This window comes from Trichechus manatus, unplaced genomic scaffold (assembly GCF_000243295.1).
Source record: "Trichechus manatus latirostris isolate Lorelei unplaced genomic scaffold, TriManLat1.0 scaffold00014, whole genome shotgun sequence".
Lineage (NCBI taxonomy): Eukaryota > Metazoa > Chordata > Mammalia > Sirenia > Trichechidae > Trichechus > Trichechus manatus.
In genome coordinates, this window is record NW_004443950.1 from 18,003,072 (window position 1) to 18,021,005 (window position 17,934).

General features: G+C 55.6%; 1 protein-coding gene across 14 annotated transcripts in view; it reads right to left on the reverse strand.

The window, feature by feature from the left end:
• ADCY7 (adenylate cyclase 7) overlaps nucleotides 1–17,934 on the reverse strand; it is a 51,946-nt gene that overhangs the window by 28,468 nt on the left and 5,544 nt on the right. For 9 of the 14 annotated variants that reach the window (XR_002823207.1, XR_002823208.1, XM_012554188.2 and 6 more), the window contains exons 1-4: nucleotides 16,106–16,275; nucleotides 4,150–4,574; nucleotides 1,968–2,171; nucleotides 551–712 (exon numbers count right to left, since the gene is read on the reverse strand). Coding sequence is in view for 12 of the 14 variants with exons in the window: in XM_012554188.2 (XP_012409642.1) it covers nucleotides 551–712; nucleotides 1,968–2,171; nucleotides 4,150–4,320 (537 nt within the window). In the remaining 2 variants the exon portion in view is untranslated. The other 5 variants (XM_023726926.1, XM_023726929.1, XM_023726927.1 and 2 more) reach the window with 5 other exon arrangements.

The following is a 17,934-nucleotide window of genomic DNA, read 5'->3' on the forward strand; positions in this document are numbered from 1 at the left end:
AACGTAAACTCACAGAACGAAAGGCTCGCCTCACTTAACGTAAACTCAGAAAAGGCTCGCCTCACTTGACGTAAACTCACAGAACGAAAGTCTCGCCTCACTTAACATAAACTCACAGAACAAAAGGCTCGCCTCACTTAACGTAAACTCAGAAAAGGCTCACCTCACTTAACGTAAACTCACAGAACGAAAGGCTCGCCCCACTTAACGTAATCTCACAGAATGCTAGGCCCAGGGAGCACCCCAGCCCTGCCAGGAGTGGGGAAACCTCAGGGACCTCACCCCCACACAGCACGGCACCTGACCTGGAAAGTGGAGTCAGGGTCAGGACTCAGGCGAGGGCTGGGCCTCTGGGGGACCCTAGCCAGCAAAGAAGAGGGGGGCCAGCTGCTCCAGAAGCAGACTCAGAGAACCCGACCTTGGGATGCTGCCACCTGCCTCCAAATTCTGCTCAGAGGTCTTTGGGGCCCAACGTACCCCACGGAGTCTTGGCTGCCCTCAGCCCCAAACCACAGCCCCCGCCCCAGAGGCCCCCCACCCTGCCCCTCACCTTCAGCTCTATGTGGTCACTAGGCATCTCGTGGACCCCCGCAAGGATGCTGAGCACGAGGAGGTGGGAGACAGTGGAGACAACCCCCACTGCGACGGCCCCCCACATGCTGAAGGGCAGCAGCGTGTATACCACGAAGATGACGAACAGGAAGAAGGGCACCTGGGGACAGAACACCATCACGCTCAGTCTGCCGGCGGCCCTCCATACAGGGGGGCACCCAGCCAAGCTGCCCACAGCCCAGGACACAGCTCCAAGGCTGAGCTGAGAGTAGGGTCTTGTAGGGACGGTCCTCAGAAACCTGAATGCAGAGCCCAGTCCACAGTGCCCTCTGTCCTCAGCCTCCCCCAGCAACTGGGATGAGAACAGCCAGCACCAGCCATGGACACACAATGGACCCAAATAGAGTCAAAGTGTGCTTCTGGGTCCAGTCCAGCCGGCATTATGCATTGTTTCCTATGCGCTGGTTTGGTTCTGTGGCCGAGGCTGAGCCTCCCAGGAGCTAGACTCCGCACCCCTTGTAACCAGTGAGCCCCACAGGTGCCAACACCACGCGGCCCTCCGTCGGCAGGACAGTAATTACAGGGGGGAACACTGGGTGGGGTGCTCACCTGCCCCCTCTGGCAGTGCAGCCCCACCCACTCATCCACACCCACCCATGCTGGGAGCCAGCCAGCCAGGTGCTACTCCCACCTGCTCTGCACCTGCCCCCTCCGGGAACAGCGCCTCTGAGCTCTGAGTCTGCGTCATTTAAATGAGCCTGACCCCACCCCAGCAAAGCAGTGGGGTCACATGGTCCAGGTGCACTGGGTAGAGTGGACCACCCCTCGCCAACAGTGTCCAGGCTAGGCCCGTGACGAGGCCAGGCCCACAGGACTCAAGCTGGGGCCTGTTGCTGGTTGGGTGAAGGCTCTCTCTTTCGGCAGGGGTGACTAAGCTGGTGGGCGGGCAGCCTGGGGCTGCTTGCTGCCATCTCTGCCCCCACCTGGGGACAGCTTGCACAGGAATCAAGCACCAGAGGAAAGCAGGGCTGAGAGACAGGGCCAGAGAGATCAGGTCTGGCCACGCAGTTGGAGCCCCAGGACTGAGCCCTCAGCCCTCCCTGGCACACACACCAATTTGTGACGTTTTGCCTCGTTGAGTTGGGGTTCTGTCATTTCCAACCAAATGAGGGGCCACCCAGAAACACCACAGCCAGACATTCAACCTCCCACATCGGGAGGTCATTGAGGACAGAATCAGCCTGGCCCCGTCCTAAGTCTCAAACCACGGCCATGAGGAGCCAGAAGGGTCTTGCCCAGCACACCCAATGCAGGTGCCCTTCTCCAGAGGGGACCTGATGCCAAGCAAGGGCGGGAGCTGCCCCTGGTGCACCCAGCCCCCAGACAGAGGGACACTCAGGGCCCCAACCTGTTACCTGCTCCCATGCACAGGCCCCCTTCATCCGTGAGTCGTACAGCAGCACGTAGCCCAGCGTCATGAGGCAAGCCCAGATGAGCAGCGCCAAGGCCCTGAGCCCCCGCCGTACGAGGCAATCTACATACACCAGCAGGTACAGGGCCACAAATACCACAAGCACCACGATCGCCGTCCCCAGGAGAGACTTGAGTTTGGAGGTGTCCTGGGCAGGGCAGACAGACACAGGAATGTCACAGCTTCCCCAGCGGGCACCACCTCCGCCACCCCCACCAGAGAGCCGCTCTGGCCGAAGCCACTGCAGGGCGCCCTCTGCGTGCCCCCACCAAAACCAGGTTCTTCCTGACCTCCAGGCCTTTGTCTGGGCTCTGCCTTAGCCACCACCTTCCCCAGGCTCCTTCACAGGAACCCTAAGCCTCCTTCAAGGAGCCCTGGTAGTGCAGTGGTTAAGCACTCGGCTGGTAACCAAAAGATCAGTGGTTCGAACTCACCAGCCTCTCTATGGGAGAAAGATGTGGCAGTCTGCTTCCATAAAGATTACAGCCTTGGAAACCCTGGGGGGCAGTTCTATTCTGTCCTATAGGGTCACTATGAGTCGGAATTGACTCAACAACAATAGGTAAGCCTCCTTCACAGACCAGCACTGTGATGCCACCTCTCCCTGCCCACCTCCCCACCTCCAGCAAAGCCAGTCTCTCGGCCTCTGCGTTCCCACAGTGCTCCATGCATATCTGCTGGTGACCGGTATGACAAGGCTACAGGAGCACAGGGAAGGGCTTACCCATGGGCAGAGAGAAGACCTGGAAAGCTGTCTGGAGGAGGGGACATTATGCCTGGCTCAAAGAAGGAACTGAGGTTTGTGAAAGAATGATGAGAAAAGGCATCCCAGACAGGGAGGAGCTTGAGCAAAGGTGCAAGGTGTGACAGGTGGGGCTACAGCCCCAGCACTTCCTGGATGCTGATGTTTCTGTTTCCTCAAGTAGCTCCACAAGGGCAGAGCCTGTTCTGGGTACCTGGCACGCAGAAGACACTCAATAACTCTCTCTCGAAAGATGAAACAAATGTCCTGCAGTTTATATCCATATAGTTACAAGAGTCCCTGGTGGTGCAAACAGTTAAAAAGCGCTTGACTGCTAACCAAAAGGTTGGCAGTTTGACCACCCAGAGGCATCTCAGCAAAAAGGCCTGGCGATCTACTTCCGAAAAATCAGCCACTGAAAACCCTATGGATCACAGTTCTACTCTGACATACACGGGGTCTCCGTGAGTCAGAGTCACCTTGACGGCAACTGGTTTTTTGAATCTTTGGGTGTGCAAACAGTTAACATGCTCAGCTGCTAACCAAAAGGTTGGAGGTTCAAGTCCACCCAGAGGTGCCTCGGAAGAAAGGCCTGGCTTTCTAATTCCACAAAAATCCGACATTGACAACCCTATGGAGCACAGCTCTACTCTGCACATATGGGGTTGCCATGAGCCAGAACCGACCCCGTGGCAACTGGTTTAGAAACAGGTAGTGCTGATAGAGCACCTACTGTTTACCAGCTACTTTACAAAATCACCTCTCTCAAAACACCCTGCAGTCGCCTTTGTTTTCTACCAGAACTCTGCTGTCTGATACAGTAGCCACTAGTCACGTGCCACTATTTCACTATTTAAAATTAAATTTACATTAGTTAAAAACAAAATTTTAAAATTCGGTTCCTCAGTCATAATAGCCACATCTCAAGTGCTTGGCAGCCACCCGTAGCTAGCGGCTGTAGCAAGGCAAGTCTAAGTCAGAGCTGACAGGGGTAGTGGCACCTGGATAGCTGTGCTGAGAATGAGTGCTGGAATCGATTATGATGTCTGTCACAGTACAGGAATGGGAAGCAGGTATACACAGACCATCCCTAACCTAGGTCTTCAGTAAAACCTAATCTCATTATGAGCAAAAATGAGGGTAACTTATTTGACCAAAGTAATGTAATATCTAAAGCTACCTCAGACTTCAAGATTAAAATAAAAATCCTGTCTTCTACCAGCCTAAATATCCTCCATAGCATTTTTCCAGTGAGGAAACTGAGGCTTACAGAGGGATAAGGACTTGCCCGAGGCCTCACAAGTATGAAGGGTCAGCGCTGGGATTGGAGCTCCAGGAAAGGGCCTTACCCGGCCCCCGCTGCCTGCCCGGTCCCCTCACTCACCCAGTTGATGAACTCGATGATGATGAGCGCAGTGCAGGCCGTGATGGCCACCAGCAGGAAGGTGAGCAGCAGCGGCCCATGCTGGCTGGTGAGCCTGTACCTCTCGTAGAGCGCATCCTGGTCCGGGCCCTCCTCGCCCTCGTTGAGAAAGTAGCGCCCCTTGGCTGGCATCCTCCACCCTTCGCACGCCCACTCAGGAGACCCCACGGCCTAGGGGGCATCTGTCTGCCGACACCCACCTCTGTGGCGCTGGGCCTTGGGCCTCTCCAAGTCTGGCAGGTGGGGCTGGGGAGCAGCCCCCGGAGCCTGCGGCACCAAGGGCTCCACGGTGCCTGCACGCTCCAGCTGCCAGGCCTTCTCACTGCGCCACCAAAATCTTGCTTTGCATCCAGGCCAGGCTGATCAGACACGCAGGGTCCTCAGTTCTGCAGAGACACAAGGCAGACCCAGATTTTACCTCAACAGGCTGAGCCACGAAAGGGTAGCCTCAAGGAAGGGGAGAACAGAGCCACTGGATCCACGTTATCAAGGTAATCCTAACTTTTGTTGTTGTTCTTAGCTGTTATTGAGTCAGCCCTGGACTCATGAGGACCCCACACACCAACGGAATGAAACACTGCCCAGTCCTGCACCATCCCCATGATCCATTGTGGATCGAACCGTTGTGATCCACAGGGATTTCACTGGCTGATTTTCAGAGGTAGATCACCAGGCCTTTCTTCCTAGTCTATCTTAGTCTGGAAGCTCCACTGAAACCTGTTCAGCATCAGCAACATTCAATACTCCACTGACAGGTTCCTGGCACGTAAGCCTGCAGAAGTCTCTGGCCTGCCAATTTTGGATTTGCCAGCCCCTGCAATCCCGTGAGCCAGCAGACATCTACCAGCCTGCCGCCTCACCTACAGCGCATGAGGTGCATTGGCTGAGAATTACGTCAATCCCATGAGCCAGCAGACATCTACCAGCCTGCCGCCTCCCCGATAGTGCATGGGGGGCATTGGCTGAGAATCACGTCCTGTTTATAGCCTTGCCCACTCCAAGGTCACAAAGCTAGTCCTCTGTATTTTCTTCTAGAATGGCCCTTTCTAATACAGCAGCCACGAGCCATATGCAGCTATTTAAAATTATATTTAAATTATTAAAAATTCAGTTTCTCAGTTGCACTAGTCACATTTCAAGTGCTCAAAAGCCCCACACCAGCTGGTGGTGACCGTGCTGGACAGGGCAGATGCAGACCATTTCTACCATCACAGGAAGTTCTACTAGACAGCACTGCTGTGGAAAGTTGACTGCTTCCCTTTCGCATTTAGAGCTCTGATCCATCTCAGTTCCTTTCTGTGTATGGTGAGTTAGGCATCAGAGCCCATTTCCTTTTTCCATATGGATAGCTAATTATCCCAGCACCGTTCAGTGACGAGACCGTCCTTCCATTGCCGAATTGCGGTGGCACCACCTTTGTCATACATCAGACCACCATTAATGTGGAGTCTGTTTCTAGACTGTTCTGTTCCACTGGCCCATGTGCAAGGATCACACTCACTTGACTACTGTCCCTTTTTGGTCTTACGCCTCCATGTCCAGAAAGTTCCCAACTGTGATCCTGGGAGTTCTGGGATTTGGGGAGATGCCTCGGGGCCCAGATGGGATGGGGAGGCCAAGGGGGGCAGGCTTAGGTGCCCACACCCACTGCAGCCTTAGCATCCCTGCTGCGTCTGTCTTATGTCATGCTTCCATGTAAGACTGCGTTTTTTTTTAAAGGGCTCACTGACAAAAATTTAAGATGTCCGAAAGCCCCATTTCACATGAAAGGACCCTGAACTTCGGAGAGGCAGCATGGTGGTCCCGAGACCTTGCTGCACCTTGTGACGAAGCTGGGAGCAGCCCCAGGCTTTCGATGCTCAGCCTGGGTGGGCTCCCTCTTTCCCCAACACCATTCACTCATTTGCTCATTTGTTTACTCCAAGAAGGCTTGCTAATCACCACCTTCTGCATGCTGGCCCGCTACACCTCCTGTGTGCCAGGCTGGCTCTCTCTCCTTGGGGCTCCCAAAAGCAACGTAGTTCCACAAGAAAGTTATACAACAAATGTGCAATCTTTAGACACAGCACTGGGGCTTGGGGGTGGCTGCCACGCTCCCAGGAGGAACCATGTGCTACGGGAGCAGCCCTGGACCAGAAGTCCTGACGCCTGACATCCTCCGGGCCTGCCTCGGGGACTGGAATCACGACAGGCAAGAGAATGGAGGGGCACAGGGCAGAGGGCAGGCAGGCTGTGAGCTGTAGGGACAGAGCAGCCCCGAAGGGCACAAAGTGTGGCTGGCAGAAGCCACAAAGGATCCAGAGGAGGGAGGGTGGCCCAAGGATGCTCAGGGTCTCTCAGTCTGAGTAAAGCCCCCCCCGGTGAATGCTGGCTACAGTGAGGTCCCGGGGGCACCCTGTTCCCTTGCCACAACCCCAGAAACAAAATGGAAAAACCATGATTTCAGGGTGGAAGGAGGGGCCTTTGCCAGGGGCCCTGGCTTCTCTCCTCCCTCTGGGCTGGGGCAGGTGTCCACAGGCCTTGGCATCTGTTTAACCAGGCTAATTCTGTGGGGTCGGGCCCAGGGCTGCCACAGAGCCCAGAGTGCTTAGACAAACTACAGATCTGGTTTCCACATGAAATGCCCTGACTTTCAAACATTGGCAGATAATTTAAAATTGTTTGAATGGTGCCGCCCACTAGTTTGCAACCTCTGAATCTAACCTGAGACACGAGAGGCACTTACTGAGTACTAACCATACATACGGAGCCCTGGTGGCGTACTGGTTAAGAGCTATGGCTGCTAACCAAAAAGTCGGCAGTTCGAATCCACCAGCCACTCCTTAGAAACCCTATGGGGCAGTTCTACTCTGTCCTATAGGGTTGCTAATGAGTTGGAATTGACTAGATGGCAGTGGGTTTTGGTTTAACCATATACGGCACCACCCGTCTGTCAGTTTGTTGTACTGTGGGGGCCTGTGTGTTGCTGTGATGCTGGAAGCTATGCTACTGGTATTTCAAATACCAGCAGGGTCACCCATGGTGGACTGGTTTCAACAGAGCTTCCAGATTAAGACAGATAAGAAAGAGACATCTGACAATCTACTTCTGAAAATCAGTCAATGAAAACCTATGAATCACAACAGAATATTGTCTGATATAGCGCTGGAAGAGAAGCCCCCCGGGTTGGAAGGCACTCTAGACACAGTGGCTGCGACAGTGGACTCAAGCATACCATGGGTTGTGAAGATGGCACAGCACCGAACGACGCTGCGTTCTGTTGTACGTGGGGTTGCCATGAGTCCGAGCCAACTCAGTGTCAGCCAACAACCACCACATGTGACCAGCCCTATGCTGTGGGCTTCACAAAACAAGACAAGCTCCCTGTCCTGAGAAGCCCCCTAAAGCAGCTCTTCTCAGTAATCACAGCAGCAGCTCTGGCCAGGCACCTACACACACAACCACCACCATCTCCCCAACCCCACTAGGGCCATGCTGTTAGGAGCCACTGTCCAGGATATGCAACTGAGGCCCGGAGAGGCCAGGTGGCTTGCCTACAATCACACAGCTGGGGCTCGGTGGTGGAAGGGCTGGGATTCAATCCCCTGTCCGCCTGGCTCCCAAACCAGTGATCCTCAGCCGGGCCTCGCTGTCATGCTAAACAAAGACAGACTGCCCCACTGAGCTCCTTCCAGCCACAGCTCCTGGGGAACTGAACCAGATGTCACGAGTAACAGTGCCTGTCCCTCTGGTCTGATGCAAGATGCTGGTGCATTGAGTGCCAGGGAGAAACGCCAAACACAAGGGGCTGAGGCGTCTAACAGCAGCTGCTCTGTCCCCCAAGCAAAGCCCCCAGGCCAGAGCTGCAGGCAGCCAGGACCTGCCGGCCAGGCAGCCCCAACAGCGAGGGCTCAGAGAAGCACATATGTGCATACACACACCACCCCCAGACGCCGCCTTTCATCCCCCGGGTGCCCGACCTGCCCTTCCAGGCACATGAATCCTACAGAGCCGGGCAAGGAAAGAGAGGAAGCTGTTGCAAGGTTTTCCGAGGGCCCGTGGAAACCCAGGCCTGGTAAACACTCCTCTCAGGAATCTAATTAGGCCGCTTCCTGGGCAACAGCGGGCAGAGTGGGGTGGACAAGGGACAGCACTTGGCCCGTCTAGGGACTTCTTTCAGCTCCTAGAACAAGCCGGATTGTGCGAGGCAGAGCCAGGGGGCTGGGAGGAAAGGCTTCATCTATCTGGCCTGGAGACACAGCCAGGGGACCCGCCACCAATGGGCATCTCCACAGGCAAGCTCCTCTCTAGCAGCGACCCCCAAAGCCAGATCCAGAGGCCTCCCTCAGCCGGAGAGGGTTTAAGACTCCTCTGTATAATCGCCTGTTCTTCTGATGGTCACTGATTCAGCTTGTCACTGGGAGGGCCCCTCAGAGATCACTGGATGAAGAACCCCCTTCTGCCCCATCTCCAACAAGTGGCCTTGCAGCCTCAGCTCACATACCTTCGTGACGGGGAGCTCACCACCTCTCAAGGCATTCTTGTCCATCATCAGGACTTCTGGCTGTGAGAAAGTTCTACTGCCAAAGCCTGACCTCCAAAGCCACCAAGAGCAGGGCCAAGCACTTCTGAGAGTCAAGGCCCCTTTCCCTGGATGGACTGTAGTCTCTGGGGTCCCTCACTGTCATTCACACTTCACAACCACCCTGGTGGCCGAGCAGGATGAGCAGCCCCATCTTACAGGAGTCTGAGGTCCTGGCAAGGGTCCAAGTTTGTAGGAGGGTGTTTCCTGCTTTGGCTGGACAAGGTCCCCTCCCCTCTTCAATCCCCCTGGTTCAGAGGTCACACGACCGACCGAGGTCTGGCTAATCAGCACAGTCTCTCCCAAGCTCCAGCAATTGCCTTGGGGATGGACAAGTGACCAAAACCAGCCCAGTGAGAACGTTCTTTGGGACTTGTGCTGACCCATGGGAAAAGGGCGCTCGCTTTCACCAGTGGCCTGGAGCAGCTGGCAGTCGCCTGGGCTGCCACAAGGGGACAGCCCACCTGAGCAAAAGGGTAACACAGAAAGCTGTGCAGAGACAAGAGGCCTACCAAGACACTGAGCCCCTGGATCCAGCTCTGCCTGAAGCTCAAGCAACCCCAGGTAATTTAATCACATGGGGCCATCAATGCCCCTTTCAGCTAAGCCAGTTTGAGTTTCTGTCACTTGCAACCAAGAATTCCAAGTTCCATGTCAGGCCTCTTGCCCCAGCTTGGCTGTGTCCAGGGAAGCCCCATGGCCACTCATTAGGTCCAAAGCCAGGGGGAGGGTCCCGCTGAGCTTGGAGGTGAGAGCGGGCCCCTGCAGACACCGCCAGTCCTGGCTAAGATTCCTCTGGCAGGGGGCTAGGCCAGGGAAGGACACCCCCTGCTCAGACCTCCACTACCTATGTCTCAGACTCCACAGTCCAGGCCCACCCAGGCCGCAGAGGACTGGGAAAGCTGGGAAAGAGGCAGCCCAGGGCTGGGGGAGGCCTGGAGAACCAGCATGCTCTCCTGTGGCCTCCAGAGCAGCCTCCCTTGCAGGAGGAATTAGGGAGCTCAGAGGCACACTTAGGCAGAAATGGACACCAGGGGAATCCAGTCCACTCCCCAAGCGATCTCAGCCAGCTCTGAGCTCCCTGCGTCCCAGCCCTGTGATACAGCAGGGCAGGGCTGCTTTGAACAAAATCTTTTGAGCGCTTACTGGTTCCAGGCAATGTGATCTCTTTAAATCTTCACACCTGCCCTGTAGGTGTCTGTGACTATTACTCCATTGTATGTATGCATAAACTGAGGCACAGAGAAGCCACACAGCTAGAAAGAGAAAACTAGGATTTGAACGCAGACCGTCCAGGCTCCACCCTTCATCCTGACCATCGCGCTCACAGTGCTGACATCCATAGGCCATGACACCTCAATGCCAACCCCTCCCTGCGCTTCCTACCCACTTACAAGCCCCAAGTTTGAGCTATGGCCAAGAAGGTAGCGGGCAAAGTAGACCCCATCAAGGTAACTCCTCCTGTGCCTTTGAGTGGCAAGGTCAGGTGCCAAGCCAGGGAGCCTTCTCTCAGCCAGTGAGATCCAGGAAGGGCTCCTCTTCCAGGAAGCCCTCTGAACTACCCCCTGCAAACCAACACACACATCCACGTCTCTGGTCCCTGACACGGAGGCAGGACCATGGTCTCTGCCTAACACTGGCTGGCAGTGTCCACGTTCCCAAGCAGAAAAGGCACTGGAGGTGGGGGGCTGGGCCCTCAGGGGTGCTCAGGGAGCCCTTCCCCAGAGACCTGGTAGTGGCCCCAGGCCTACCACAACCGCTGGGGTGAGAATATTCTAGATTACCCCCAGTGTTCCCAGACAGCACACACGGGGGACCCACTTCCTCACCCAGCAGGTGCTGGCAGGAACCCCAGCCTGGCTTCCTCCAGCCCAGCCTGGCAGGCCCCAGAGTTGAGCAGGGCCTGGGGCCCTGGTAGCCTCAGAAAGGGGAAGTGGAAGCCTTGGGTGTGAGAGGGACAGCCAGGCCTGAGACAAGAGGCCCCAGTCAGGCCCCTGGGCGGGTCCCTGTGCCCATACCCACCGGGGCAACCATACCGCTGCAGCAAAAAAACCCCAAGCTCACAACCATGTCTCCCAGGCCAGCCGGCTGCAGGCTGCCTCGCTCGGCTCGGCCACAGGCAAAGGTTTTGTCTGCTGCGGGGGGGTCTCACATTCATGCCATCTCCACGGGAGACCCTGAGCTCCATGAAGGTAGTACAGCAGCTGCCCTGCCAAGCACAGGTCTGGCACAAAGGGGCACCTGGGAAACCAGACGGAAGGGCAAAGGGATTCCAGCCTGGCTGGTATGCAAGGCCTCTTTGGCCTCACCTCTGGGCCCCCCAGTGCCTGGCAGCCTTGGACCTCTGCACCTTTGCTCAGGCTGCTGCCAGACCTCCGCCCCATGCCCCCTCCCCCGGGCACCGTCCAATTCATTCTTCAAGGCCCCCTCAAACGTCACCTACTTGGGAGGTCCCTGCTCAGCATTCAAGCGTCACACACCCCAGCAACGGCCTCACCAAACTGTGATGTAGGATGTGTGTGTCTGCATCCTGCCACCAGGCCTGGCAAATGGTTGTGGAATGGATGAATGAACAGATGGACGGACGGATGGAGGGATGAGCCAGTCAACCAGCTGGAATCCTGAACCAGGTAGAAAGGTGGGGAAAGCAAGCAGGACAGCGGTGGTGAGGAAGGAGAGAGCAAGACCGCTGGGGCAGGAGGAGAGGAAGCGGATGCAGCAAGGCCTCCCTCAGCACGGGAAACACCTGCCAGCAGGCCTCACACCTCTCCCCAGGTGCACCTGGGCCTGGGAGACCGGGTTCTGCTACCCACCGGCTGTGTGGGTGGCAGAGGCACCACATACTCAGGGCCTCGGTATTTTCATCAGGAAGCTGGGGTGCTGGTAACCAAGTCATCGGTGACAGGTCAGGCTGGTGGGGGAGAAAACCCGCAAACAAGCTCAGAGAAAAGGCCCAGCCCCAGACCGAGGAAGCCGTATAAGATCACGGCCCAACTGTGGGGTCTTGACAGGAGAGACAGGCAGAGCGAGAAGGACTCCCCCAGAACCCCCCATCCATCTCCTGGGGCAAAAGCTGAAGTTTCTCAATGGCATCAGTGCCCAGCTAGAGTCCCCTGCCAGACTCCACCCGGCACGCCCTCCCTCCAGGCCTTCTAGCTGCTTGGCCCAGCTGTGAGCTCTGGGGTGACATTAGGATGAGTTTCAGTCACTGGAGTGCCAACTCTCTGCCAGATACTATTCCAGGCACTTCACCCTGCCCAGCAACCAAGAGGTGAGGGTGACTCTCAGCCCCCTTCCAGGCAAAGGATGCAAGGCTCTGAGAGAAGTGTGGCAATTGTGCCCAACATCACACAGCTAGGAAGCATAAGAGGCAGGATCGTGAGCCAGGCTGGCGACTCATGCCAGGGGCCAAGAAGAAACTCTGCTCAGGACACAAGCTTCCCGAAGACAGAAAGCACACCTCAGGCCCTCAGCCCCCTCAGGGTGTCTGCAAAGGCTCTGTATACAGTAGGTGTTCAGGCAACAATGCTTAGGTAACTGACTCACCAACTGGGCTTCCCTGTTAGAAGGAATATCAGTACTTCCCCAACTCATGCTTAAAATTTCACCATCAGTGACTCATTCCTTTAAGCACTGCCTCACGAGGCCCCCCCCTTCAGAATGGAAACAGTTTCACACCCACGTTTAACACATCTGATCTCTTTCCGCCAATAAGGAGGAACAGGAAGGGGAAGTCAGGCTGGCCTTCGGGACCACACATGGTGCTTGCCCTGCCCAGGATGGCATGACAGTAGGTGTCTACTGACCTCACGCTGTGCCCAGGGCCCAGTCAGGGCAGCTCCTGCCCCTCACAGCCTCAGTCTCCCCACCCAGACAGTCCAACAGTGACAATGAGGCACGAATGGGAGTGGGAGGTGGGAGAAGAGACCACCTCACAGACCCACCAATGGGTGTAACCAGGAGTAGCCCCTGTCCTGTTGTGGGGCAGAAGGACAGGCTTTTGACTCTAACTCCTGCACTGTCAGTTACTTGCATAAAGAGGAACGAGAGCAAACCAGATCCATAACTTATGCCAGAATGATTTCCAAAGCAAGCAAGAACCCATGGGAGGATTCTCACATAATGTCGTAGTGATACGGCCTTTCTAACCTGACACAAAACCCAACAGCCACAAAGAAAAGAATGATCTATTGAATTACATAAAAAGAAAATATACTACATGTTACAAACCATCAAAAGCAAAATCAAAAGATGAGTGGCAGATTAGGAAAACATATTTGCAGTTCATATTGCAAGGAGCTAATCTTCCTCATATGTAAAGAGCTCCTACAGATCAAAAAAAAAAAAAAAGACCAACAACCCAACAGAAAAATGGGAGACGGATGTGAACAAAGAGTTCACATAAAAGGCACTACAAACGGCTCTTAAACATCTGGAAAAAAGCTAACCTCACCCGCAATAAGAGAAATGCAAATTGAAACTACCGCAAACAACCATTCTGACCTATCAGATTGGCAAAAAAAAAAACACCAAAGCATTTTATAGGTTTTTGTTGGCCAGGTTGTAGGGAAATAGGCATTCACATTCACTGCATGGCAGGAGTCTGACTCAATACAACTCCTGTGGAGGGCAATTTAGCAATATCTAACCAAGTTCCTAACAAGCACGCATACCTTTTGACCTAGCCAATCTACTTCAAGTAATCAGCCTACAAACACTCTCACGTGTGTGAAACGACCTGCGTACGAGATTATTCATTAAGGCACTATTTGTAATACCGAAAGGTTCAAAACAACCTATGTGTCTATCAGGGGCTGGTAAAATAAATTACGACAGACCTTTTCAAAGGAGCCCTGGTGTCGCAACGATTAAGTGCTCGGCTACAAACCGAAAGGCTGGCAGTTCAAACCCACCCAGCGGCTCTGCGGGAGAAAGACCTAGAGACCGCTTCTGTAAAGATTACAGCCAAGAAAACCCCGTGGGGCAGTTCTGCTCTGTCACACGGGGTTGTTATCAGTTGGAATCAACTCGACGGCACTCAACTACAGCAAGAACAAGACTCTTATAACGGAATACTATGTGGCTGTCAAAAAGGGTGGATAGCTTCTCACGGGGGATCCTGGGAGAAAGCCCCATGGTAAGAACAGAGATGGACTGAACCAGGACATGGAAAAACCAAATCTTACTTCTCACTTTTCACTTCGTTTCTGTTGTCACAATGTAGTTTCCACAATTGATATTTTAAACAATTATAGAAAATGCAAAGCCCAGGCCCATAGCATTGAAGTTGCACGACCCTGGCCAAGTTTCCCTCTCTGTGCTTCCTATCCTCATCTGAACAAAGTGGAGAACACCAGCCCAACACACAGGGCTCTGAGGGGCTTCGATGGGAAAACACAGGCAAGAGTGCCGTCTTCCTGCCCCCGGCACCACACCCCCACATCTAGCTGGCAGGCATTATGATGCACATTACCAAGTCGGCAGGAAGGGCCATGAGGGGCAGAAGTCAGTGTGCGAGAGCCTGGCCCTTCCCCGCCACGCCATCACGAGCCCACAGCACTGAAGAGCGTCGAGAGGCCCAGCCCCCACTCTCCCTGGCCTCTGGGGCAGACAAAGCAGTAGTCAGCACCTCAGGACAGCTTTCCGGGACCTGGGCGGTCATGGGGGCTGACACCCCGAGCAGTACCTAGTTGGGCCTCTAGGGAACAGTGGTGCAGTGAGACCCAGGGTCAGGCAGAAGTGGGGATGTCGGCCTGGGAGCTCCAGGTGGTGGGGTCCAGACCCCAGGCCTTCCAGGCTTGACGACAGGAGAGAAAGCACAATGCCCAGCCCTCAAGATGTGGTCCTCAACCTCTGAACCCAGCTGGGGTGACAGAGAGGGCAGAAAAACATGAGGCTGGCCTCCCTGAGACCTCTGCCTCTGGCCTCCCTCCTCTGCCAACGGCATTATGTGCACGGGAGCAGTGGGTGAGAAGCAGCTCTTGCCCAGTGAGCACCTGCTGAGAACGAGGCCCTTCCATTCCTGACCCCCCAAGGGTAGGTGTAGGGGTGCTCTCATTCCACTTCTCAACAGGGGAACCAACTCCAGGAGCCTAACCCACGTTTCCAAAGCCCCCTAGCTGGGGAGCAGTAGAGCTGGGATTCGAACTGGGCCTGCCCCACTGCAAGGCCCAGGCTCTTAACCCCTCTACCCGTATTTCCTGAGACACGCTCTGCCCTACAGGGGGCTGTGAAATGCCGCACACATACAGCACCACACAGCCACACTGGTCTCAGTCCCAGGCACTGCTGCACTTGACAGCCTCCTCCTCCCCCTTAAAGGTTCCCCAGTGTGCTTAGCAAATTAAAGGCTCTGAGACATCCTGCAGAAAAGAGATCTGCTGAATCAAACACAGTTAAACACGCCCCAGTCTTTCTGGTTCCTGGGACTCTTTTTGCATTAAATCCCTAATGAACCCTCTTGGGGCAATACTGACTTTGGAGGCTCCAAGACCCAGCTGGGAACTCCTCCTGCAAGGAGCCTCCCTGGGCAGCTGTGTCCCCAAGCAGCTGCTCTCCCCTTTTCTGACAGACAGCCTAGGCTGCAGGGGAACTCCCTCAGGCTCTGGGTCCCACTCCCCCCACCCCCACCTGACCCTGCGTCAAGCTGGATGGTTGTACACAACACGGGCAGTGGGGGGTGCGAGAGTCAGCCCATTTACTTACTCAGGGACCAGCAGACCAGCCCTGAGCTTGGCCTCCACCAGCGAGGGGAGCAGAGGAGAGACCTGAGTGAACAGACCTGGGCTCCACTGTGCTCACAGGCTCATCGTCCCCACCTCTCTCCTGTGCAAGGCAGAGACATGGTCCCCCTGCCTTAGTTTCCCCATCCATCACAGGCAAAGCAGTTCAGGGGCAGGGCTCTGGGCTGAATGTCAGGCTGAACGTCAGTTGAGGACAGTCCCAACTCTGCGTCTCACCAGCGTGTGACTCGGGCAGCTCCTCGTCCTTTCTGGGCCTGACTGGTTCCCCTGTCACCACCGTAGCCAGAAGCCACTGCCTGACCCAGAGGCCACCAATTCAGCCCCCACCAAGCCAGCTGCCAGAGTGCCCAGCCCAAATCCCAGGGGCTGAGACCCACCTCCCCCGGGGCTGCCTGAGAATATGAGCAGGCCAAGGGGGCGTGCAGGATGGGGCTGCCTCTTGAGGCTGAGCGGACAGCCCGGAAGAGCCCTGCTCTGCAGGGGAGGCAGCCCTGCCCGGCCTCTCCCCACCAAACCACAGTCCCGGCTTCCGGAGCTGCACCCACACAGGGGCTCGGGGGGCCCTCACCATAGCTGGCCCTGGAGCCTGAGCCCCCCACTCCTGCTCACTCACTCTTTCCACAAACGTTTGTCTTCTGAAGCCAGGCTCTGGGCAGGGCACCAGGAGGTCGCCATGATGGAGTCTTGGACCACAGCAGACCCGTACCCCCAGAACCCAGGTATCCCTGTGGGATGGTCCACCCACCAGGGATCCCCGCAACTGTCCAGGACCCCGAGGACACCAAGCCCAGTCTTTGCTCACCCCCCGGCTGAACAACTCCTCCGTGGCTCCCGTGGCCTTCTTCCTGGCTGCGTGATTTGACTTATTTTCGTTCTCCAAACAAGCCCCACCCTTTCATCTGCAGGCTCCGGCAGCCTAAAACGCTGCCTGCCCCCCAAGACCCCCACCTGCCACCCTTCAGAGTTAATGCTCAGCTGCCACCTCCCAGGAGAGCTGCCCGGTCCCCTCCCAACCTGGCCTCGGTGCCCACCTGGGCTTCCCTAGTGCCTGCACTTCCTCATCAGGGCACCCTGCCTGTAGCCCCCCGGCTGGGTGACACCTCCCACCCCCCCACCCCTCACCAAGGGCTGAGCAGCGGGCCACTCACTGCCAAGCTTCCAGATCCGACACCCTGCCTGGTGCCCAGGAGACACTCAGCCCTTACCCAACAGGCTGTCTCTACCATGGCAAGCACTGAGCTAGCAGTCAGGGGCTGGCCCCACCCTGCTGTCCCTAGTCCCGGGAGCTTTGGCAGCTTACCTGCCTCTCAGGGCTGCCTTCTCACCTGTGCAGTAGAAATGCAAACACCCCCCTCTCCCCTAGTCCTGTTCCAGCAGTGAAATGAGCTCATGGCCATAAAATTGCCTTATAAATCAGGGAACTTTACACATGGTGTAAAGTTCTGTTTCTACCACTCAGCAAAAGACTCCAGCTTGGTGTCCAGAGAACCCTCTTAAATCCACTCACTTAACACTAAAACTCTTTAGCCTTGTCAGAAGCAATAATATATCCATGAAGTCACAGATTTAATACCCCATGTACAAATTTCTTTTTCCTAAAACCCATTCAAATATTTTAAATGTTAAGAAGTCTGTAGCAGTGCAAGCGGTTAGTGCGTTTAGCTACCGACCTAAAGGTTGGAGGTTCAAGTCCACCCAAGGTGTACAGGCTAAAACCACCTGGGGCCCTCAGTGGAGCACAGCCCACACTGAGAAACATGGATCTAGCCCAGCCCTGTGCATCACCCGGCTGCCTGTCCATGACCAGGAGAGCAGGTGCCAGCCCTGGTCACAGCCACCTGCTCATCATCAAGTGCTCACTGGGACCCCGACACGCACCAGCTACAGGCGAGGAGCAGAGACTACAATGTGCCAGACAGACGCGGGGTCCCCTTGTGGAGCTCACATTGTGGGGAAGCGGGAGACGCCCAGTAAATGAGCTAAATAAGGAAAAGATATGCCAAGGTAGGGGCAGGGCACAGTCTCAGGTGGGCAATCAGGAAGGCAGGAAATCCTAATGGTTAGGGCCACAGGCTCTGAGCCCAAACAGAATGGGTTTTGAATCCCGGCTCTACCTCAGAGAAGCTGTGTGACCTTTGGCACGTTAATTAACCTCTCTGGGCCCAGTTTCCTCACCCACAGAACGTGGGCTGGGAATGGGACCTAAGTCACGGGGCCTGACACAGAGGCTGGCGCAAAGTGAGCCGGTCACCCCAGCCGGCTCCAAACATCAGGAGCTGGCAGCCTGAGAGACTGTTTATATTAAACTGGTGCTGGGGACACACTTCCAGTTCCAGGGGTCTCTGTCTCACTTCCTGTCATCCCCCCAAAATAAACACATCTCTTCCCTCGCCCCTACCCCTGCCCTGCAGCTGGCCCCGACAAAGTGGTGCTGAAGTGCTG